The 24,448-nt window shown below is 38.0% G+C and overlaps 1 protein-coding gene and 2 non-coding genes across 8 annotated transcripts in view; all 3 read right to left on the reverse strand.

Moving 5' to 3' along the window:
- Positions 1-24,448, reverse strand: part of kcnq1.1 (potassium voltage-gated channel, KQT-like subfamily, member 1.1) — a 97,561-nt gene that overhangs the window by 19,923 nt on the left and 53,190 nt on the right. For 2 of the 6 annotated variants that reach the window (XM_051939141.1, XM_051939169.1), the window contains 6 exons: positions 18,580-18,690; positions 10,372-10,554; positions 10,162-10,278; positions 7,592-7,730; positions 897-923; positions 559-615 (listed from right to left, as the gene is read on the reverse strand). In XM_051939141.1, the coding sequence (XP_051795101.1) occupies positions 559-615; positions 897-923; positions 7,592-7,730; positions 10,162-10,278; positions 10,372-10,554; positions 18,580-18,690 (634 nt within the window). Of the gene's footprint in view, positions 1-558; positions 616-886; positions 924-7,591; positions 7,731-10,161; positions 10,279-10,371; positions 10,555-18,579; positions 18,691-24,448 lie in introns of all 6 variants that reach the window. The other 4 variants (XR_007937883.1, XM_051939157.1, XM_051939150.1 and 1 more) reach the window with 4 other exon arrangements.
- Positions 5,180-5,252, reverse strand: trnaf-gaa (transfer RNA phenylalanine (anticodon GAA)). Its single transcript has one exon. It is a non-coding gene; the product is annotated as a tRNA-Phe (tRNA).
- trnai-gau (transfer RNA isoleucine (anticodon GAU)) lies at positions 6,307-6,379 on the reverse strand. The gene has a single exon. It is a non-coding gene; the product is annotated as a tRNA-Phe (tRNA).

The following is a 24,448-nucleotide window of genomic DNA, read 5'->3' on the forward strand; positions in this document are numbered from 1 at the left end:
GCTTTCTCTTACATGCTCAACCTTTTATTGCACTTTTATGATCTTAATGTCTACTTTTATGTTTTATTTCTATGATTTTAATGTACATTTTTCTGAATGTATTTCTTTGTCATTGTCAAGCACATTGAACTGCCTCATGTATGAATCAGTTTTACAAATAAACTTGCCTTGTGACTCATTTAAACTGGAGGCCTTTTAAGGGAGAAAATACATTTCTTTCAATACATAAAAGCAGTCTTGTTGTACAGGAGCATAACTTTTGCGACACAGGGTTGTATTTTTGTCTGTCTGTTCAGCTGCTGTCTCTTTAAAAAGCTACAGTCTGCTCTGATTGGTCGACAGTCTGACGATAAGCTTTGGTTAGATACGGTAATCTTAGATCTGTGGGTAGAAATGCAAAGAGGCGTTACATGGTGATGTAGATAAACAACTCAAGACAAACTTTGATACTGACTTTGCAGAACTTTTACATGTGCAGAGAACATTGAAAACACAAAAAAGAAAAGGAGGGAAGCATAATTTTGGCTCTTTAAGACACTCATCAACGGATGAATTTACCTGGAGGCGGCGAGCTGAACTGAAGGGAAGACAAAGACGTCCAGGACTGCTGGCGATCTGACGCAAGCGAAACAGAAACACAAACATGACTGCAGAGCATAAATGACTGAATACAACTACATTAGACAAAAATGACGGCGCTGACGACGCAGTTTCGTTATCATTGGTCACAGAATTACAACAAAAAGACAGCATCTCATAACACGGTTAGGAAAACATGCTTTTCTGCTTAATGAGACGGCAGAAAGTGTGACTGTACAGGATGCAGTTAATCAGAGAGAGGACAGGGAGTGTAGAGAGAGAACATGTGCAGGACGAGGACACTAACAGCAGCTCACCACATCCTCCCAGAGCCTTGAATCCAGCTGAAACCACAAACACAGACAAAACGCAGAAAGAGGAGAAAGAAACAAGCAGGGAGAGGCAGCTTAGTTGAAGCAGAACTAGAATTTTAAAGCGGGCAGTGGAATGGGAGAAGAGGTGTTAAAAATGTACATTTCTACTGATAAGACAGTGCAAACCAGTGATGGAAAAACTAATTTTCGTCAGTATTTTCTCAAACTTAAGTTCAGTTTAAGTATTGATTCATCTCAGGTTCCTTCTGTTATCTGTGATTTGCTCAGAACGTTTTCATCATAAATTGTAGATATTTAAAATGGAATCTGGAAGATGTAATTTGATTCTTTAAATTGCCCGTCCACCTGTCTTCGGCAGGTTTTTCACACTGAAATTTGAGGCTGACGGTAATAAAGACAAAAACCTGAAATTTTCAATATTTCTTCTCATCATGTCATCAGATGATTGCCTGCAATATTGGACGAGTAGATCAAATAAAGTCTGATAGTGTGAGCTGTGAAAAGTCCCATCTTTGAGCTCATATTAATAAAGAAAATGATAATAAAGAAGTCGACGAGTGATTTTTTTTCTGAACCATTTGTAGCTGAATTTCACAATAATACAAAACTAAACATTAAAAAAACACCTTTTAATAGGAAACAGAACTAATAAAAAAATCAAAAGCAAAAACATTGTTAGGGAGCGAGCTTAATCTAAGGAAAACTGGAGAAAATGGTGCTGAAAATATATTTAATAAAAAGTTCAAATGAAATAACTGGCTTTAATATGAGTATATTTTTAATTTTTGGACCTGGCTTGGTACTGAACTGGTACTTTATAGCAACTTACTTAGAGGTAATTAAAAACATTAAACTCTTAGAAAGAAAATGAGATAATAAACAAAAATTTCTATACTTCATGCTCAGGGAAATTAGAGATGGTCAGGCATATATATGATTAGCAAACCCTTGTGCAATTATGTTAGAACGTGAACAAACTGTGAGTTTTCACGGAAAACATGAAATTATCTGGGGGACCCCAACTTTTGGCCCAAATCATGGGTTGAGAAGAGACTATTATGGGAGTTTAGCTGGCAAGGGGCACCATGACAAAGACGTATGTGGTGTTTAATGACCTCCAGACCAGAGTAGTTTGTGGCCAGTGTCCTGCAAGAAGTGTCATAAAAAAAAAATTGGGCCTAGATTGGTGTTGATACCAAACACTTATAGAATAGAATAGAATAGAATAGAATAGAATAGAGAAGAAAGGAAAGCGTTTATTGTCATTGTATAACGAGTACACAATGAAATTGGGAGCGGTGCTTTTATAGACCTGAACCCATTCCTGACATCCTTAGAACATCCCAAGCATACACTATCTTTCAAAAGTTTGGGCTCACTTAGAAATGTTGTTATTTTTGAAAGAAAAGCAGCTTTTTGTTTCAATAAAGGTAACATTAAATGAATCACAAATACAGTCTGGACACCGTTAATGTGGTAAATGACTATTGTAGCTGGAAACAGCTGATTTTTAATGGAATATCTCCATAGGGGTACAGAGGAACATTTCCAGCAACCATCACTCCTGTGTTCTAATGCTACATTGTGTTAGCTAGTGGTGTTGAAAGGCTCACTGATGATTAGAAAACCCTTGTGCAGTTATGTTAGCATGCAGATAAAATTTTTTCATGGAAAACTTGAAATTGTCTGGGAAACCACAAATCTTTGGCCCAAATCATGTGTCAAGAACAGACTATCATGTTAGCTTAGCTAGCAAGGGACACCATGACAAAGACTTATGTGGTGTTTAATGACCTTCTGCCAGAGTATTTTGTGCTCAGTGTCCTGCAACAAGTGGCGCACAAACAAATAATTGGGCCTCGATTGGTGTTGATATCAACCGCTGAACCCAATCATGACATCCATAAAACGTCCATAGAAGTTAATATGTACATTTACATAATCTACATAATCGACACAACATGAAGCTGAGGTCAACCAGTACATTTAAATCAAAATAGATGTGGATTTGCTGTAAGCAGCCGAACACTCGAGCCACCGTGATCGTGTTCGTGGAGTCAACGCGACCACACACCAGATGGCAACTTAGTGAAATGATTCAGAGCTAAAAGCAGCTCGCCGTGGATGTCAGACATGCAGTTGGACCTGTAGCAACAATTTAGCTTCGATGATTTTAAACGAACATGACGCGAACGCACACGCATACATGTGTGCGACCGGGCGAATTAAACGCCGACAAGCTAGAGCAAAGCGAAACCATTTGCACAGTTACATGTTGGTGGGAGCTCAGCAGTCACCCATCTAAGCAGCTTTTCATGTCACCAGCTGGTGTAAGAGAGAGGAAAAAAAACAAAAAAAAACAAGGGTTATATAACGAGGCACACAAAGAGTACAATCCAATTAGATGTTTACATGTTATGGAGATGCTAAAAGTCTCCATATTTATCTCCTACGAGTCAAGTAAACACACCGTCCTGTCCAGCATCTCCTTCAGTTCATCTGGCACAGAAACAATATCCATTAATGCCCTTCATGCAGCATTGATAATAAAAATAATGATATATTTCTTTCTCAATCATCTTTTCAAAAGGTATATAATAGCCAACGAGGAGAACAACATTCATAGCAAATGAGTAAATACAGAAAATAAACCGAGTGGAAAAGAAATCTATAGCTTGCAGGGCTTATTTAATAAGATCCTTAATAATTAACATAAGCATGAGCTCCACTCCCTAGTTATCTATTATCTGTCAATGCAGCTGCATGTCATCTTTATTTTCTAGCTTTTGTTTAGTGCATTTATGAAAATGATATTTTTAAACTGAAATGTAAGTATTAAACTGGAGAATTTTGACCTGCTGGTGGAACAAAACAGGCTGACATTAAAAAATTCAATTAAAAATCTATTATATTTGTGTTTTTGTGCATCAGTTAATACTTCACCTGTATTTAAGCTTAATAAAACACTGCATCAACTGTACAATGAAGTGCTAGACCTTGAATGACACTGGAAGGATAAAGTATTGATTTGAATCGCTCTCAGCTGTCCGTTATTGATTGGCCGGTGCCGCGTGGAGTTTTGTAAGTTCAGCAGAGCGCCGTCGAAGTTCATGCTCATCAGTGCAACCTCACGATTGTGTTGCTGCAATGTGCTCATTTATCTTAAACGTTCAGACTTTGTCCTCTGCACCTCCTGTGGCTCCAAACGAACATCTGAAGATCTGACATCTTCACTTTACTGGATTATCGGTGTATGTTTGATCTGCAGCCACTTTCAGATGCACTGACACTGTGAGCGTTAATCCTGATTTAAATGAAACCATGTGCAGGACTCATGAAACATACAGCATGCACACACTGAACTACTAAAGCTACATTTATCATACAATATGAAAAGCCTTTATTAATCCTACAATGGGGAAATTTGCATTGTTGCAGCAGCAAATATATACATAAATATTAGTTTAAATTGTCAAAATTCCTCTGGATGTGTGAAAAATAATAATGTACATATTATTGTTTTTGCACAGATTCCTTCATGAGTAGAAATACTGATAGAGAAGCCTTAATATTGTATATTTTATCTATTTTGTACAGATTTAGGCTAGTCTAGGCTAGGATAAGCTAACACAAGCTAACCCAAGCTAAGTTAAGATAAGATAAGCCTTTAATTAATCCCACCGTGACTAAATTTGCAAAGTTACAACAGCAAAGACGGTGCAAAGATTTACAGAATGTCGTACCAAATTAAAAATAAATTTAAATATTCCCAAGTTCTAATTCTAGAAATAACAATATTGCACATATCAATGTTTTCGCACAGATTCTTTCATGAGAAGAAATGAAAAAATGATATCAATATTGCATAGATTTTATCAATGTAGCACAGATTGAAGCTAAGCTAAGAAAAGCTAAGCTAAGCTAACAAAAGCCTTTAATTAATTCCACAGTGTAGTAGGGAGGTTAAGCCCAAAAAATAGACATTTGACTTCAAGTCATGATGCAAAGGTTCCCTTTAGTATGGAAGTACCTTAGGGTCATACAAATAAACTTATCCTAAGACACAAGTGAGATCATGCTTTGGCGGCCATTTTTAAAACTCCAACTAAGATGACTGTGATTGGTTTAAAGAAATACAGAAGAATCAGACCATTCTCTAGCATTGCACAGACAGAACAGCTGTTGGAAACCCAGAAGTTCTTAGATGAACATTCAGTTCAAGCATTGTAGGCTGAAGACTTCCTGTTCCTAGAACTCTTCCTTCCTGCTGAAACCCGGGATTGAACCAGGGACCTTTAGATCTTCAGTCTAACGCTCTCCCAACTGAGCTATTTCAGCCCTGGAAAATGACAGGTACAGAGGTCAAGATGTGCAAAAAGTCAGTGTTATCTTTAAAAAATAACAAGTAATAAATTCAGCATAAACATAACAAAGAAACAGAACAATGATGAGGTGTAGTCAGACCATTCTATACTGCAGTTATGCGAGTCTAGAACCACTGATGAAGTCCAGGATTGAACTTTAGATTTTCATGCTCAGACAGAGTGTTGTTAGCTTTAGCATTGTTAGCTAACGAGACAACAGTTTTCAGGTGTACTGTGACAAACTTGTGTTCCTAAAAATCTGCTGAAACCCGGGACCTTTAGATCTTCAGTCTAACGCTCTCCCAACTGAGCTATTTCAGCCCTAGAAAATGACAGGTACGGAGGCCAAGATGTGGAAAAAGTCAGTGTTATCTTTAAAAAATAACAAGTAATAAATTCAGCATACACATAACAAAGAAACAGAACAATGATGAGGTGCAGTCAGACCATTCTATACTGCAGTTATGTGAGTCTGGAACCACTGATGAAGTCCAGGATTGAACTTTAGATTTTCATGCTTAGACAGAGTGTCATTAGCTTTAGCATTGTTAGCTAATGAGACGACAGTTTTCAGGTGTACTGTGACAAACTTGTGTTCCTAAAAATCTGCTGAAACCCGGGATCTTTAGATCTTCAGTCTAACGCTCTCCCAACTGAGCTATTTCAGCCTGAAGAACCACAATTACGGTGGCCAAGAGTTGCATAAAACAGAGCAACATTTAAAAGCCTTTAATTTCAAATTCCATTAAGACGGACCAAATGCCAACAGAGCTAAGAGATGCTAGCCACCAGGAAAACATCCCACCAAAACAATTCTATGTCACTATATTTCAGGGACACTATCACTACATCCTGGGCTAAACTCCAACGAAGATGACTGTGATTGGTTTAAAGAAGTACAGGAGAGTCAGACCATTCTCTAGCATTGTACAGACAGAGCAGCTGTTGGAAACCCAGAAGTTCTTAGATGAACATCCAGTTCCAGCACTGTAGGCTGAAGACTTCCTGTTCCTAAAACTCTTCCTTCCTGCTGAAACCCGGGATTGAACCAGGGACCTTTAGATCTTCAGTCTAACGCTCTCCCAACTGAGCTATTTCAGCCCTAGAAAATGACAGGTACAGAGGTCAAGATGTGCAAAAAGTCAGTGTTATCTTTAAAAAATAACAAGTAATAAATTCAGCATACACATAACAAAGATGAGGTGCAGTCAGACCATTCTATACTGCAGTTATGTGAGTCTGGAACCACTGATGAAGTCCAGGATTGAACTTTAGATTTTCATGCTCAGACAGAGTGTCATTAGCTTTAGCATTGTTAGCTAACAAGACAACAGTTTTCAGGTGTACTGTGACAACCTTGTGTTCCTAAAGCTGCTGAAACCCGGGATCTTCAGATCTTCAGTCTAACGCTCTCCCAACTGAGCTATTTCAGCCTGAAGAATCATGATTACGGAGGCCAAGAGGTGCAAAAAGTCAGTGTTATCTTTAAAATAAAAAACAAGTAATAAATTCAGCATAAACACAACAAAGAAGCAGAACAATGGTGAGGTGCAGTCAGACCATTCTATACTGCAGTTATGTGACTTATGTGAGCAGAAAATCATGGGCAGACAGATCAATCACAGTCATCTTAGTTGGAGTTTTAAAAATGGCCACCAAAGCGGGATCTCACTTGTGTCTTAGGATAAATTTACTTGTATGACCCTAAGGTACTTCCATACCAAAGGGGACCTTTGCATCATGATTTGAAGTCAAAAGTCAAAATTTAACTTCCCTACTAGTGGGGAAATTTGTAGTGCTACAGCACCAAAAACAGTACTATAAAAACAAAATTAACCAGAATATACATAAGTACTAGTTCTAGAAATTACAAGTATTAGTAATAGTATTTGAAATATGAGTGGTACTACACATATTTTTGATTAACAGAAATACTGAGAGAGTATTAATATTGCACAGATTATACATGGGTAAAAAATACCGACATAGTATGTATTCTAGCAAATGTAGAAAGAAGTTTTTTAAAGAAGCACAAAAATGTTTAGACAAAATGAATTTGTTTATAAGTAGGAAAATAGTGATATCGCACAGATTTATGAATATGTCGGAAGAGTTTTTATATGGACAAAAAATTCCCGATTCACAGCTTTGAATTTGTTGATTTTGTACTCAAAGAAGTGTAACAGTTTTTTGGATGACTGGTTGTAAATTTATGGAGTTTATTTAATGCATGCTAAAGAATCTTCTTAAATATGCTAAATATTAAGGTTCTGGAGAACAACCTGTAGATGAGTGCTGTGCATGTCTTAGTACCTGTGCCCACGGTGCTGTAGACGTCTGAACTCAGCTCCCTTCCACTGTCAAACACCGAGTCGTAGGTGATGCTGGGGATGGTGGGAGAAGTCGGACCGTTGTCCTTGTCACTGCTTTTCAACTTCCTCTTTATCTTCACCTGTGCAAGAAATGCAAACACCTCAACTTTGGCAAAGTTTCTGACCCTCGAATGGCAAAACCAAGATGCTGAAAATGTGTTATTTTTGTGGTTTTATCCATGTTAAGGTGGTATTTTTGACTCTTAAAACTTTCCATTCTGCAAAACATGTGAAATTGTTACGGCTTTCAATGATTTAAGATGCAGTGTTAAAGGATAGATGTAGTATCAGAGGGTAAATGTAGTGTTAGAGAGTAGATGCAGGACTGGAAGGTAACTGTAGTGTTACGCAATACAATATAATTCAAGAACTACATTTATCCCTGAAAGGAAAGTCAATATTTTAAAAAATTGTTAGAGGGTGAATGTAGCATTAGAGGGTAAAAAACAGAAGACAGACTGTACGTATACAGACGGGTATACAAATACGTATACAAATTAAAGGAAAAAAACATGCACTTCTCTGATGCTTAATATCTTCTGGCCAAAGCCAGAATATTTTATGTCACCAGTTGCATTCTCCTTTTCTGAAACCTACATGACAGTCGAGGCAAAAGAAACAAACATGCACAAATTGTTTCTAATTTTTGATTTCCCTGACACATCTCTTAATGCACTTCTATTGCTTAATTATGTTTCAATTCTATGATTTTAATGTATGATCTTATTGTCTACTCTTAAATCCCCTTTAAAATTTATTACCTCTGCCAAGGAGGTTATGCGATCGGGTCCGTTTATTTATTTGTCTGTCTGTGTGCGTGTCTGTGGACAGGATTTCTCGGAAACTACTAGTTGGATCTTCATGAAATTTTCACCAGAGGTGGATCTTGGCCCAGGGAAGACTCCATTCAAATTTTGTGTTGATTCGGTTAAGGATCTGGATTCTGGATCCGGATTTAGATTTTCCAACTTCGTATCATCTTCCCTTGGCGGAGGTCAGAAATCTCGGATTGCTCTTGTTTCAAGTGTGAATATGAAGCATAGGTAAACCTAAATCAAGGTAAATATGGGGTATGCTTTCTGCAAATCCATTCAGGACTATTAGCAGCTGAGCTAGACGGGTGACAAATTAAAGGAAAAAATAACGTAAGGCGTCTTAGTGAGGTGTTGGGCCACCAAATGCTGCCCAAACTATTTGAAAACACCTTGGCATTGCTTCTTTAAATCTCTGAAGCTCTACTGTAGGGATGATTCTTTCAAAATAAATCCCATTTTTAGATGTTTTAATGATGCTGGTGGAGGAAGCGATATCTAGAATGTCCGTCCAGAGTCTCCCAGAGGTGTTAAACTGGGGTGCGATTGATTTGCAGTAAGCCTTCCCTCTAACGGGACAAGTAAACCACCAAAATACCCCCACAGGACAGCAAAGCCCCCATTTCCCTGAAGTGTGGGAGCAAAATGTTCTGTTTTTTCCTTTCATTTGTCATCTGCAAAAGCATTTCTCACTTGTGGCCAAAATATTCTGCACCAATTTAGACTTTTTATGCTAAAAAGACACACTACAGTTGTTAGCATTTACGTTATTGTTGATGGGAAATGCATGAATTTTTAATAATGACGGGTAATATTCTAAAAGTAGCACCACAAATGTCAGGTCAGTAAAATTACCATTTTATATTGACATGTTTCCATGTGTTGCACTGCTCTTCTGACATCCCACCTCTTTAAAATGTCTACTTCTGCTGGGAGAATGTTTGACACACAAACAATATTTTAATTTATGCATGAGTGGGGGCACCGTATCCACTGATACCCACTAATCAATATCATTTGTAAAAACTGCCGCTGGCTCTCATCTTAGTTGCATTAGCTTCCTGCCTTAATTATTGCTCGGTATTTGTTATTTCTTCCACACAGATTTCTCACCAATAAGGACACTTTTCACAGTAATAAGAATTAAATATCATCCCTGTCACCTGATTAGATTTTTAATCCTTTATGTGACATGGTTTTAATACTACTAAGTAAATTAATGAATTGATTTGTTTGGATTCTGCTCCCTTAAATCTGTAAAAAACTGGACGAAAATTGAGTTCTTTTTCTTTTGGACATGTTGATTTAATTCTTATTTCTCTTTTAATGATTTTAAGCTAAATTTATTCTTAAGTTAGAGTAATAACAGCTGCATCAAAGTGAAATAATATTTGCTCGTTAATTAAAAGCCAAGTTAAAAAGACTGAAGCTTCTGATGAAAGAACTCTTATTTTTTATTAATGTGCATCAGTGAGAGCAAACTATCTGCAGCACAGCCTTCAAAATGACCGTAAAGTTAAACAAAAACACCCCAAGAAGAAAGAGACGGCCTTCACATTTTAGCCCTCATGAATTTTGGATGTGCAGCGTTGCAGGGCTGTTGCTTCAGACTGCATTAGTCGTACCTCGCTGTACCTAATAAAGTGGAAACCCGAGCATAAGAAGCGGTTCCGGTGAAACCTGTAAAATGATTACTAACCGATTTCTTGGGCTTCGGGGAGGACAGAGAGGAGGCAGGGAGGTTGGATCTCTTTCTCAAAAACATCTTGAATGTGGCGGAATCAAAGTTCTCCACTGCAAAGCATCTCCACGACGTCTGGAGGGGCGTGAAAAGAGAAATATATTGGTCGGACAGGATAGATTTCATGCCAACATGTCTGTCGTGCAAAGAAAGAAAGCGAGGGGTTACATGAAAGGATGGACTCCACAATAAGAGCCGGGGCCGCGAGACGTTCAATCCCCCGGCTGCACCGAGCCTCTGTGTGAGTATTTCTACCTGAATGAGACAGGCGGCTGCAGGGATCTGTCTGTTGAAGTGTTTCTGCCGCTGCTTCTGCTGCACCTTCAGGGCGAAGCCGGAGCCCAGGATTCCCTGTGAACAACAGAGTCGCTGCTCATTAATTCAGTTTCACCCGCACACTCACAGGCAAGCAGACAGAAACAAACAGCAAACCGAGGGAAAGCGCGGCGCTTAATGGGGGAACATTCAAGTCCATTATTCAGAAACTGAAATTAGTAGATTAAAACACGGAGATTGAGCTGCTTTTCCTCGACTAAATCATTAGCGATGTAACTGCTTCAGACGTTTCTTTAGAGAGATTAGATTTTTACCCAATGTTTGATTAGGTTTTGTAAAATATCGTGACTTGGGTTTGGGATAAAATTTGTCTCATCTAATATATGATTGATTGACTGTAAAGGAGGAAAAGTAAAGCAATAAAATTAAAATCACGTTGATTATAAATGTATTTATGATGTCACAAACAATCGTAATCCAGAAGTTCAACCTCCACATCATTGAGTGCACATTATTAAAGCGATGGTATGGAGGTACATCGACATCGTTTTAAAGCAAGAAATTATTATTATTTTCATTTAAAAAAAATAAAAATGTAACTTGGATGCACCAAAGATGAGTTTTTAGGGGTTAATCAAAGACCAAAGAGAGACTTTAAGGCTCGTTTTCAACCTGCTGTTTGGTTAGGTTCATGAAAATGTCATGGTTTGCATTAAAATACAACAAAATTCAAGCTTCTCCTCCATTTTTCTGGGTTATGAAGGCAAAAAATAATGCAATTAAATAAATGGCAAAGACATAAAGTGATGTAATTAAAAAATCTCTAAAATGTAACTTTGATACACAAAAGAGGGATTTTTAGGGGTTTATTCATGACCAAAGGTTGACTATGAGGCTCATTTTTACCCACTGTTTGGTTTGGTTTAAGGAAATATCCTGTACTGGGTGAGTACAAGCTTCTCTTCAAGTTTTTTTAGTTTGTGAGAGCGAAAATAAAGTTTTAAGTGCACTCACAGGCAAGGAGACAGAAACAAACAGCAAACTGAGGAATAATGCGGCGCTTAATGGGGGAACATTCAAGTCCGTTATTCAGAAACAGACATTAATAGATTAAAACACGGAGATTGAGCTGCTTTTCCTCAACTGAATCATTAGCGCTGTAACTGCTTCAGACGTTTCTTTGTGAACAGCGAGGCGAACGGTAATCCATAAATTGGTAACTGGACTCGCTTGTTTCAAAGCCACAGCTGCTGTTAATCCTCACTGCAGAACCCAACTTTGAGGTTCTCCCTGCAGAAGTTATTGGGTCTGAAATATTGCCTTTTAGTCTGGAGACGCTGGAGACTAAATTAAGCACTTTATCTCATTGTTGCTACGTCGCTTTGCTGCGTTTCGTTCATTTATTTAACCTCCACATCATCGAATCACTTGTGCACATGACGAAATCTACGCTATAGAGCTGCATCGATGTCATTTCAAAGGAAGAAATGCTTATTTCCTTTTTAAAAATGTCTAAAAAGGTAACTGATTTAATCAATGACCAAAGGTTGACTTTAAGGCTCTCTCTCACTGTTTGGTTAGGTTTAAGAAAACATCACTGCTTCAGTTAAAAAACTAAATTCAAGCTTCTCCTTCAGTTTTTGGGTTACGAAGGCAAAAAATAAACCACTAAAATAAATGGTGAAGACAGAAAGTGATTGTTTTCATGAGAAAAATCTCAAAAAATGTAACTTTGATAGACAAAATATGAGTTTTTTGGGAGTTTAAACAATGACCAAAGGTTGACTTTAAGGCTTGTTTTCGCCTGCTGTTTGGTTCGGTTCATGGAAATATCCTGGTTTGGTTTAAAATACAGTAAAATTTAAGCTTCTTCTTCATTTTTTGGGGGGTTTTGAAGGCGAAAATGACGCAGCAAAATAAGAGGTGAAGGCAGAAAGTGATTATTTTCATTAAAAAATCTCTAAAAAAATGAAACTTTGATCCAGAAAAGATGGGTTTTTAGGGGTTTATAAATGACCAAAGGTTGACTATGAGTCTCTTTCTCACCTACTGTTTGGTTAGATTCATGAAATTATCCTGGTTTGGTTTAAAATACAATAAAATTCAAGCTTCTCCTTCATTTTTTGTTATGAGAGCGAAAACAAATGAGCTCTCAACACTGTTTAAGAACAATCTTTACAAGGACTGCTAAAATGCAGCAGTGAAAGCTTTTACACACCATAATACATCATGAAATTAATGTTATAGCACTACAACTAAGTCATTTTACTGCAAGAAGTGATTCTTTTCTTTAAAAAATGTCTAGTAATGTAACTTTGATGCACAAAAAACGAGTTTTTGGGGTTTAATCAATGACCAGAGAAGAACTTTAAGGCTTGTCTTCACTCACCGTTTGGTCAGGTTCATGAAAATGTCCTTAAATTCAAGCTTCTCTTTCATTTTTTGGATGATGAAGTCGATTGAGCTGCTTTTCCTCAACTAAGCATAAATCATTAGCGCTCAGACATTTCATGAACACCGAGGCGAACAGTATTCCATAAATTGGTAACTAAACTCGCCAGACAGACTTTTGCTTCAAAGCCACAGCTGCTGTTAATCCTCACTGCAGAACTCAACTTTGAGGTTGTTTCTTTCAGAAGTTATTGGGTCTGAAATATTGCCTTTTACTCAGCGCTCGACGGTAAACAGCACAGATTTAAAAATCTCATTTAAATTAGCAGACATTCAGAAACAGAAATCTAATATCATCCCATAAAACTGCATTTGGGTCGTGATCGATGTACGCACTTGCGCATCTCGTCGGCTTCCTTACCGCACTTAAGGCGCAATATTGCAACACTGCCTCACAAAAATTGCATTCCTGCACAGATAAACTGCTTTCTTATTGACGTTTAGAAAGAACCACATTTTCCCCTCCAAAGGTAAGACGAGGACACACGAGGAAGCGCTTCTATTTCTATTATTCTCCGGTCAAAATCACTTTACTTCGCCTTGTTAACATGTTTATACGGTGTTTTTTAAGCGCCAGAGGACATATCATGAGTAAAATAGGCTGTCAAAGCCATGACTGGGAATCTAATCCCATTCTGGGGTTTCTTCCAGGGTTTTAAAGCGAAGGAACCATCATGATTCCAGATCAAACATGTGTGGCTAGATTAATCCAAGGTACAACAGGTATTTCTATAGTGTTTTAGAAAAGTGGTAGGTGAGCTGGTGTGCTCAAGCTGCAGCAAGAAGCCAATAGGTGGCTGGAGAAAGACACAAAGACTTCATAGATCCACATATTCTAAAGGAAGTTATTGTTTGGAGAGGCATCTATGCTATTTTGCAGCAAGAAGGGATGATTTTCTCTATAAAAACATGCTGAAATGCTGATATTAAAGCTGGGGTAGGTAGCATTTTTTTTTGGCATCATTTGGCAAAACTTCCAAAATAACCTTTCAGTATATTGTAATAGAAGTTATCTGAGAAGTAACTGGATTCCTGCAGCTCTTCTTGGCTCCGTTTTCAGGTTTTTAGAGGTTTAATCAATGACCAGAGGGACTTCAAGGTTCATTTTTACCCAATGTTTGATTAAGTTTTGTAAAATATCATCGTTTTGGGTTTGGGACAAGTTCTGTCTCATCTAATATATGACTGGTTGACTGTAAAGGAACAAAAGTGAAACAATAAAATTAAAGCAATGCTGATTTGAATCGTAATCCAGAACTTCAACCTCCCCATCATTGAGTCACTTGTGCACATTTTACAAGCAATGATATGGAGGTACATCTAAGTCATTTTACTGCAAGAAGTAATTAGTGTCATGAAAAAATCTCTGAAAAAATGAAGCTTTAATACTCAAAAGATGAGTTTGTAGGGGTTAATCAAAGACCACAGAGGGACTTTAAGGCTCTTTTTCAACCACTGTTTGGTTCAGTTCATGAAAATGTCATGGTTAAAGTATAATTCTATTCAATCTTGTCCTTCATTTTTTGGGCTATGAAGGTGAAAATAAAGCATTAAAATACATGGTGAAGACAGAAAGTGATTATTTTAATTTAAAAAATCTCTACAAATGCAACTTTGATGCACAAAAGATCAGTTTATAGGGTTAATTAAAACTCGTGTCCGGAGTTTGAATCGCAGCGTCTCCCAAAACACTGTTGGTTCCACCCTCCCTCTGATTTCGCCCCTTCATGTGAGCACGCTCGCAGTACCTGACAGGAGTGCCCGGAGTGCTGCAGCATCTTGCCTGTTTTGCTGTTTTCCACTCTTCTACATTTAGTACATTTAGTAAATAATAAAGGAATTACGTTAGAATGCTGTATTGAGTCTAACGTGTCCTAATAACAAAATAACATGAATCTGCTAGGACGAACGAGTAAAGTTTCAATATGTGATTACACTCGTGTATCCCTCTCGATGACGTTGTTTATCAAACTTAGTGCATTTACGCGTGTATATGTGTTAGATTGTTTATTTATTTCTATCTAGAGTTCAGAATTGCATGACTCCTCTGACGAAGAGTATGTCCCAGACGCCCCAACATCTTCCTCCAGAGGTCGGGCATCTAAACGAAGCCGTCAGGCGGGCTATGGAGGCCGTGGTCGGGGAGCGACGCGAGCACCCCGAGCCAAAAAACGTCCTACAGTCTCTTGGCCTGACAAGCCGTGGGATTGGTAACTTTTCTGGAAGTTGCTGATCCCTGATGCTCTCTCCTCCACAAGCAAAACAAATGTGCGCGTGGTTGCGTAGTGCGTAGCTCGCCCACCTCTGCATGGGCTTGCTTGCTGTGCGCGTAACCGTTGATTGACAGCATGACAAAGCTGAAGCTCGAACTTGATTGGTCGGCAGCGACCGGCGCTTTTTGGAATAACATGGGGGTCTATGAGAGGAAGGCGGAGCTCAGGAATAAATTTTCATATCGCGTTATACTAACTTTATATTATAGTATCGAACTAGACTAACACATTTAAGCTTTGTTAAACAATGATACATAAATTGAAAACAAACGGAAATTCCGAACACGAGCTTTAAGGACCAAAGGTTGACTATAAGGCTCTGTCTCACTCACTGTTTGGTTCAGTTCATGGAAATGTCATTGCTTGGGTTAAAATACAATTAAATTGAAGCTTCTCCTTCAGTTTTTGGGTTATGAAGGTGAACATAAAGGAGTAACACAAATGTCAAAGATGGAAAGAGATTATTTTCATTTAAAAAAATCTCTAAAAATATATCTTTGATGCACAAAAGATGGGTTTTTAGGGGTTCATCAATAACCAAAGAGGGACTTTAAGGCTCGTTTTTACTCACTGTTTAGTTAGGTTCTTTAAAATGCCATTGCTCAGGTTAAAATCCAATCCAGTTGAAGCTTTTTCTTCACTTTTTTGGTTACAAAGGTGACAAGTTCTACCTCATTTACAACATAATTTGTTGGCTAAAATGGAGCAAAAGTAAAGGTAAAACAAATGGCAAAGATATGTTAATTAGAAACGTGCTTGTGAAATGTCACAAACAAATGTAATCCAGAAGAAAATAGATTTGGCTCAAAGCATAACCGAGAATGCACTATAGATGTGAGTTTGTAGAGAAATAGCTGAACATTGGCTCTAAATTTTAGGTTTAATCAATGACCGGAGAAGGGCTTTACGACTGATTGGTTGTGAAATGTCACAAACAAATGTAATCCCTGTAAACAGAATTGAAAATGCAGTTTAGTTGCAGAGGAATGTGAGTTTGCAGAGACACGACTGAATATTATGAGACTGTTTACTGAGCTCTCAACACTGTTTAACTACAATCATTGCAGCAACTCCTAAAGTGCATCAGTGCAACTTTTTATACATCATAATACATCATGAAACTAATGTTACAGAGGTACATAGAAGTCACTTTAACTGCAAGAAGTGATTATTTTCATTAAATGATTTTTAAAAATGTAACTCTGATGCACAAAAAATGAGTTTTTAGGGTTTAATCAGTGACCAAAGAAGGACTTAAAGGCTTGATTTTACCTGCTGTTTGGTTCAGTTCATGGAAATATCCTTGTCTGGGTTAGAATAAATTAAATTCAAGCTTCTCCATCATTTTTTAGGATACAAAAGTAACCCTAACCCTATTGAATTTCCCTTTGGGGATCAGTAAAGTCATTCTACTCTATTTTATTCTATTCTAAATACATGGTGAAGACAGAAAGTGATTAATTTCATTTAAAAATCTGTAGAAATTTAACTTTAATGCACAAAATATGGGTTTGTAGGGGTTTATCCATGACCAAAGAGGGACTTGAAGGCTCGTATTCACCCACTGTTTGGTTAGACTTAAGAAAATGTCATTGCTCAGGTTAAAATACAATCCAGTCGAAGCTTATTCTTCATTTTTTTGATTACCAGGGTGACAAGCTCTACCTCAATTACGATATAATTGGTTGGCGGAAATGGAGCAAAAGTAAAAAAATAAAATAAATGCCAAAGATATGTTGATTGGAAACGTGTTTTTGAAATGTCACAAACAAATGTAATCCTTCCAAACATAATTGAGAATGCAGTTCAGTTGCACAGGAATGTAAGTTTGTAGAGAAATAGCTGAACATTGGCTCTAAATTTTAGGTTTAATCAATGACCGGAGGAGGACTTTACGGCTGATTGGTTGTGAAATGTCACAAACAAATGTAATCCCTGTAAACAGAATTGAAAATGCAGTTTAGTTGCAGAGGAATGTGAGTTTGCAGAGACACGACTGAATATTATGAGGCTGTTTGCTGAGCTCTCAACACTGTTTAACTACAATCTTTTCCTTTTGTTTGTGGTGGCTACTGAGACGTGTCCCTGCAAGCTTTTACGTGTGATTTGGTGGTTTAAAGATGCAACGCGGAGACGCTGGAGACTAAATTAGGCGCTTTGTTATGCTAGCGCTGCTCCGTCGCTTTGCTGCGTTTCTCAGATCACAACTGAAAAATGCTCAAACTCTACGCCATCATCATCATCCCCGAGTCACTTGTGCACACCACAAAAGCAATTTCTCATCCTTTTGAAGCGAAATTGCAAATGCTTTGGCACATTCATGCAGATCGTGTTGTACAACTGTCTGCTTTCTCCCACGTTATCAATTACTTATGTCATGTTGATCAGAATGCTTTATATTCCGCTGCCTCTCCGCTGAACAGCCTCAAAAACACCCAGGCGTCGCTTCGTTGCATAAGTCATTACACGCCAAGCGGCTCAACCAGTTCGTCAAAACCTGTCAGGAAGCATATTTTCCATTTTTGCAAATGTGCCCTGATACGACTGTGTCACTACGATACAGAAACCACCATTTTGGTACAATGTAGGGGGGGGGGAGATGCAAAATTAGAAATGCAGACGTAGGGAACACCCCTTGGGCAGTGCTGTATGTCGAATTCCAGTGGAGCCTTCCTACACCTCCACATGCTCCCGAGTGTCGGGCCACAGATTCTCATCCATATCACAGCACAAAGCGGTGCAGAAAGAATCTTTTGGAACGTCTTATCCAGCCTCTGCAGGCGCCTGCTGTGATGTGTTATTTCTTGTCTTTGTGCATGCGATGATGTAAAACAGTCTTTTCTTTCTTTCTTTTCCATATCGCAATGACATGGTCTGCCAGCAAATTACAGTACAAGCAGCAAAAGCGCAAATGTGAATCCTGTCCAATCTCTTGAAATCAGTCTCCCACGTACAGTAATGTGTAACCTTGTACTGCTGGAATTGATAGATGTCGTACAGAAGAAGCCAAGCCAAGCCATCAGAAGCTGTTTCTGCAACACAGCAAAGCATTTACTCTGGTGTAAATAATGACACAAGGATTCGTCATTCTGAAGCGCTGACATGTCCGCTGCCAGAAATATTTGCTTTTGACAGAAGCTAAGAATTCTAAGCAGGTTTTTGCAGGTGGTGGTTTGAGAAATGCCTTTTTTTACGCTTCGCAAAGAATGATTCGAGAAACGCAGCAAAGCAGCCGAATGAAACGCTAAAAGGCTTTCAAACCACATTTCTGTCAGAGCAGGATTTTCATCTGGCATCATACCTGTGTCACCAGTATGTTAGGAAATGAATAAGTCACTTTCACAACCCGAGAGACGAATGTTTCCTTGCCACTTACTGCAGGAAGGGCAAAGAATGAAATGGCAAAGACGGAGAAACATGATGCAATGGTCTTTCCGATCCAGGTTTGAGGCACTTTGTCTCCGTAGCCAATCGTAGTCACCGTCACCTTAAAGAGAAAAAAAAACATGGAAATTAAAACAAGAGGCTTTATTTGGCAGATTCATATATGGGTATTTATGTTGAGTACAAAGCATTTAGGCAAATGCTAACTTTAGCTTGTTAGCAAAGCCTTAATAACTATGCTAACATGCGAATACTAAAGCTGAAATAAGCATAATTTTTGGCAGAAATACAATGATAATCCTTTAGCATATTTCAATTTAAGCGATCTGAGAAGAAACTGAGCACCTGCACCTCCTCTTGGTTCTGTTTTTAGACTTTAGAAAACCTAGTCAGTGATGGAAGACTTTGAAGATTTACACATACACTACCGTTCAAAAGTTTGGGGTCACCCAGACAATTTTGTGTTTTCCATGAAAACTCACACTTTTATCCATGTGCTAACATAATTGCATAAGGGTTTTCTAATCATCAATGAGCCTTTCAGCACCATTAGCTAACACAATGTAGCATTAGAACACAGGAGTGATGGTTGCTGGAAATGTTCCTCTGTACCCCTATGGACATATGCCATTAAAAATCAGCAGCTAAAATAGTCATTTACCACGTTAACAATGTCTAGACTGGATTTCTGATTCATTCAATGTGAAAAGATGGTTTTCTTTCAAAAATAAGTACATTTCTATGTGACCCCAAACTTCTGACCAGTAGTGTACATTAAGAATCTTAATTAGGGGTGGAAAATCCTACATTAGCGGTAACTGCAAACAAACAAAGAAATTCCTATTCATTTAAAAGAGATTCTAAAAGACACTCTGAAAATAATCACAGGGGATGTTGTCATTAATAAGTTAACCCTTACCAGGCCATGTTTCTGGAGAAGTACATATACTAAAACATATACTAAAACCACCTAATCCATAAAAATATCCATCAAGTCTTGCGAGGTCGCATTGTCGTAGACGTTCGCCATGTTGAATTTTGGCCGGTACGCGGCCCGATAAGAGCTTCGTAATTGCGGCTTCATTGTAACAGCTCATACGGCTTTATCATCTGAAATAAGCAAATTTGAGGCCAATGTTTATATCTTACCAAACATACGGGTGTGTGCATATTTTATGTTAATTAGCAATCATAAATAAGTCACACGTGTTGAGCCGAGAATGTTCGGTTTCGACTGTGTGTACAAGTAAGCGTGAACCGAGTATGCTCTGACCCGGCTCTTTGAGGGTTAATAGATGCTCATAATTTAAAAAATGAAGACCATGCATGCCAGAAAATGTACTGCAGAATAGCTGTAGTACCTGGTTGCACCACCAGGTGGAGCCTTTTACGATTTAATGAGAAAGAGATCAGAAGCTTGTTTGCTGTGTTTATTACTGTTATAATCTTGGCAGGTCGATGTTGGAAAGCAGAGATCATTGTGGGGGTTTAGCTAGTGATGGGCACCATGACAAAGACTCCTGTGGTAGTTAATGACCTCCGACAAGCACTCATCTTCTCAAGATGAGCTGGAGTCTATTTAACTAAGTTTTTATTGCAAGATGGCTGGTTTTTACTGCAAAAGTCATGTAGCTATGGTTCAAAAATACCACTCCAAAATGGAATACTGTACATTAAAGATCATTTACAATTAACTAATTAATAACACCGCTAAATATCAGTTGAGAAAACTGATTAAAACTTGCATCTCTATGAACCAAATTCAAAGAGATGTACTATATATTCATCTCCTGTTGCAAATTTAATTATTCCAAAATATCTAAATAAGTTCTAGTGGTTGGATGGTTGGTGTTGCTTATATGTCTGAATTTCCAGATTTCTGTGTGATGTTTACCACATTCTCCATCTGAGTGTAGTGTGCAATTAGTGTCAAACCACAGTGCCAAACATCTGACCTTAAAAAAGCTCTAAATATGAAAAGTCTAGACAAGCTGTAGTTCCTGCGGTTCATTCTGAGGGTCGCACGAATCAAAATTCAAAGCAATCCTCGCAGTAGTTATGGAAACATTTCACTGGAAACCAAATATATGAATGTCAAAGTGTCACAAGATGAAAAATCACAGGGATCAGTAAAGTCAGTTATACAACCTCTGCACTTCAAAAAAATCACGGCAATCCATCATATGGGGTATTTCAGTTGAGAAATCTAAAGTAAATGAACGGCCAGCGGATCGATTTTGCAATCTGTATGGCTGTCTGGCTATTGTGGCTAATAAAAGGCTCTGAAAATGCTGCTTTTATGACCGAGTGGCAACACCAGAAACACTTCACTTCGTCTGGTGCTGTGTCATGTTGCCTGACGTGCGGATGACTAAACGGATTTGATCAAAAGACTCGAAAGCAGCCGTTGTTGCTGTGATGAATCTGCTTTGAGTCCTCATGCCGTGTAGGAGGCTGAAGTTTTTCCCAGACGCTGCGACCGCAAGTTCGATCTTTTCACCTCAACTTAACATCCCCTAAATCGGATAAACATCACGCTATGTAAAGTGTGACTATAGTAGAAAAAAATCCACATTCATCTAAAGGAGGAAAGCTGTTGACTCTGCTGTGTAAATGTTAGTGTGTGCGCGTACGGTTTTTTAATATCAAAGTCCCCGAAGTTTCGAGGAAGCCGAGTGGGTGGTGACTTATTGTCTGAAAATAAATTTCCAGTCCATATTCTCTCCACTACTTGTTTTTGCTGCTTGTATTAGCAGCCCACTAGATGTGCCCAGGGGTTTCCACACAACTCCTACAATAACAACAGTAGTACAGATAAAACACATCTATATCTGACCTTTCGCTCTGTGAAATTCAGCTTACAACAGTAAGTCGGTGCTTTCTGCAAAAATCTTACTTTTGGCAAGACGGGAGAGGAGAATATTTCGATCACAATGGGATGCCAGGATCGGCTCGGGATGGCGCTGACAATTATTTCTAATGATTATAAATAAGTAGAGATTAATTACAGGGGTGTAATAAAGTCACCGAGACAATTAAAATGAATTTTCTGACTTAAGTGACTCAATTAGCTGGTTATTAATTAAATGAGAGTTGAATGGAGTAATCAAAACCGCTCATGTGTGTGTGTGTGTGTGTGTGTGTGTGTGTGTGTGTGTGTGTGTGTGTGTGTGTGTGTGAAGCAGCAGGTTAGCTTAGCTTAGCCTTAACACAGGAAGCAGGGGGGCAGAGGTGGGCAGGACAGGAGACATACTTTGCAATTACATCAAAAGCACTTCCTACACTGTAAAAATAAGTGTTGATTTTACAGTAAAATTCCAGCAGCTGTGATTGCCAGAACGCTACTGCAAAATTACTGTAAAACATTTTCTTCATTTAAGATGAAGAAATGTGTTGATATTGTGGATTTTAGGGTTAAACAACATGCTCCATTCCATATTTTGCTGTAAAAAATGTTTTAACCTTCAAAGATGTGTAAATTTACATGAAAATACAATATAAAATAAAATGTGCGTAACTTATTATAAATATTACAGCATTTCTTCATCATCAGCACAACAGTTAGTGTATTAAACCTTTAATATGTGTGTTTTTAGCTGTCATAAATATTAAAGCATATGTCCGTTATTAACACAAAAGTACATCAATTTGACCGATAAACTGCATTTTTTAAACGTGTAATAAATGCATAAATTGAATTGTTGCTTGATATAAATATTGCAGCATGTTTCCATTACCAGTGCAACAACATGTACATTTAACTGTATTCTTTTAGAGAATTAAATTCAAAAACTACAGTACTGTTTCACATACTAAGGCATTTTTCCATGAAAAACTGTGCAGGAGTTGGGAAATGCGTTTTTCAAAAGACATTTAAAAAAAAAAAACGCCCTTTACTCCTGATTAACTTATTTACGGTGATTCAGTGTTATAGAAACAGTATCAAACTGTTTACAGATTTTTACAGTCATGGTTTGACATTTTTTCATCGTAAAATGCACAAACATTTTTTACAGTGTACGTTGGGAAAAATCGCAGGTCTGTGTGTGCTGAACACCTGATAGTGAGCAGAAACTCCAGACAGACTGTAGAGGGGCGCTCTGCTGGAGGCTGGTTCGTGTTGATACAACCTGCCAGCTGCCACTTTGGCGACCCTGAGGTTTATTTGCTTCCACCCGCTTTGTGAATCACACACGAGTAAGCGGGTTTCTTATGCAAACATTACAATATTGCACACACGGAGATAAAATGGCGGTCTGGACGGACAACGCTGCATGTGTGCGTAGGTATTTCCTCAAGCTGTAGAGACATGGTGCAGGTGAAGCGGGTTAATGAGAGTCTGTCTAATGCTGTGCAACAACAGACTGACACTTCCCTCAAGTGTTATGTTTTCTCACTCTGCAAAACTTATTTACTATGTGTACTGTATGCCTGAAGTGTAAGGTGTAAAATGAAGAAAAAATATCACATAAACAGTACAGTTATAAGTGAAAGTCTCACAATAACAACACCTGCTCTTCAGTATAACACCACAAACACCGGGAGTGTAAAATCAAGCACTATTCCCACCTTCATTAAAAGCAGAATTGCAATATAAGAAGCCTCATTTACTGATTTTTCAGTTGCTTCATTTTGATGTGGTGCTTCGATATAATAAAATTAAATATTATTTCTTCATTAGTTGATTTAAAACTAAATTCAAGTTCAACTTAATGACATTAGCTTGTTAACCTAATTTTTCTTCCCCTTGAGGTCAGGAATTAGAGAAATAATTTCAGAATTGCGTTAGAGGGCCTACAGGCAGAATAGATATGATACGCAAGGCATTTAATTCATTTATTTCTTCGGATGATAAAGCCAACAACTACTCGAGTAAATCTAATTGGAGCAAATTGGTAATTAAGCACGAAACGCACAACATATCCTTTCTAATAATGTGGAAAAAAAAGCTAGTTGGAACAACTTCATTTTTATGAGTAGTCTACAAAAGACTTGTGTTTATGCTACCAATCAATAAGAAAAGGTTAATTAAAAATAACCGTAATTGAAAAGGCAAAGTAACTCCCCTAATTCAATGCATTTTCCTGGTTAAACATAAAGTCATCTCAATACAATGAGATTATATGAGTTCCTTCAACAGTTGAAGACAAATCTATTAGCCCCTCTGTAAATATTCTCCTATAAAGTGCCGTTCAACAGAGCAAGGGATGTTCAACACATCGTTTCTTAACATAATAGTTTGCTTTAGAAATAAATTATTTTCATTTATCGTTTTTAACACGGACAAAAATCTACAAGGGTCAACATTATTAGCCTTAAGACATGACCTTTTTGTTGAGCCACAGCAGAAATCAATATTGAGCCAATGATGTACTTTAACTTGCTCTAAGTTTGTCAAATAAAATTAAAACTGAGAGTAATTGTCCAGTACACAGGCAGTATAATAATTTGGACAAAAGTATTTGGACACATGGCCATAACACAGACAGACAGGTTGACGTCTGCTTGGGAAAACGTTGAGAAAGAACTGGAGAAACTGGCTCTCTTTAGTCATGGAGATGTTGGTTATGTTTGGAGAAATAAAGGGAAATGGCGTCCCCATAGTCAAGCACGGCGGTGGCAGTATCATGCTGTGGGAGGGCTTTGGAGGATCTCATCAATGTGGAAGGAGTCACATAAAAAGAAGAATATAGGAAGAAAACTGCATGCAAAACTGGGTCCTGGTTGTGGTTTGTCTTTTAACATGAAAAAGAGCTGAAGCGTACGTTGGTTTTTGTGAAAAACCACCTCCAGAAGGTTATGAAATCAGGACTTATACAGAGAAAAAAAAACTTACAGCATATGGACAAAAGTATTTGGAC

Source organism: Acanthochromis polyacanthus, chromosome 2 (assembly GCF_021347895.1).
Source record: "Acanthochromis polyacanthus isolate Apoly-LR-REF ecotype Palm Island chromosome 2, KAUST_Apoly_ChrSc, whole genome shotgun sequence".
Lineage (NCBI taxonomy): Eukaryota > Metazoa > Chordata > Actinopteri > Pomacentridae > Acanthochromis > Acanthochromis polyacanthus.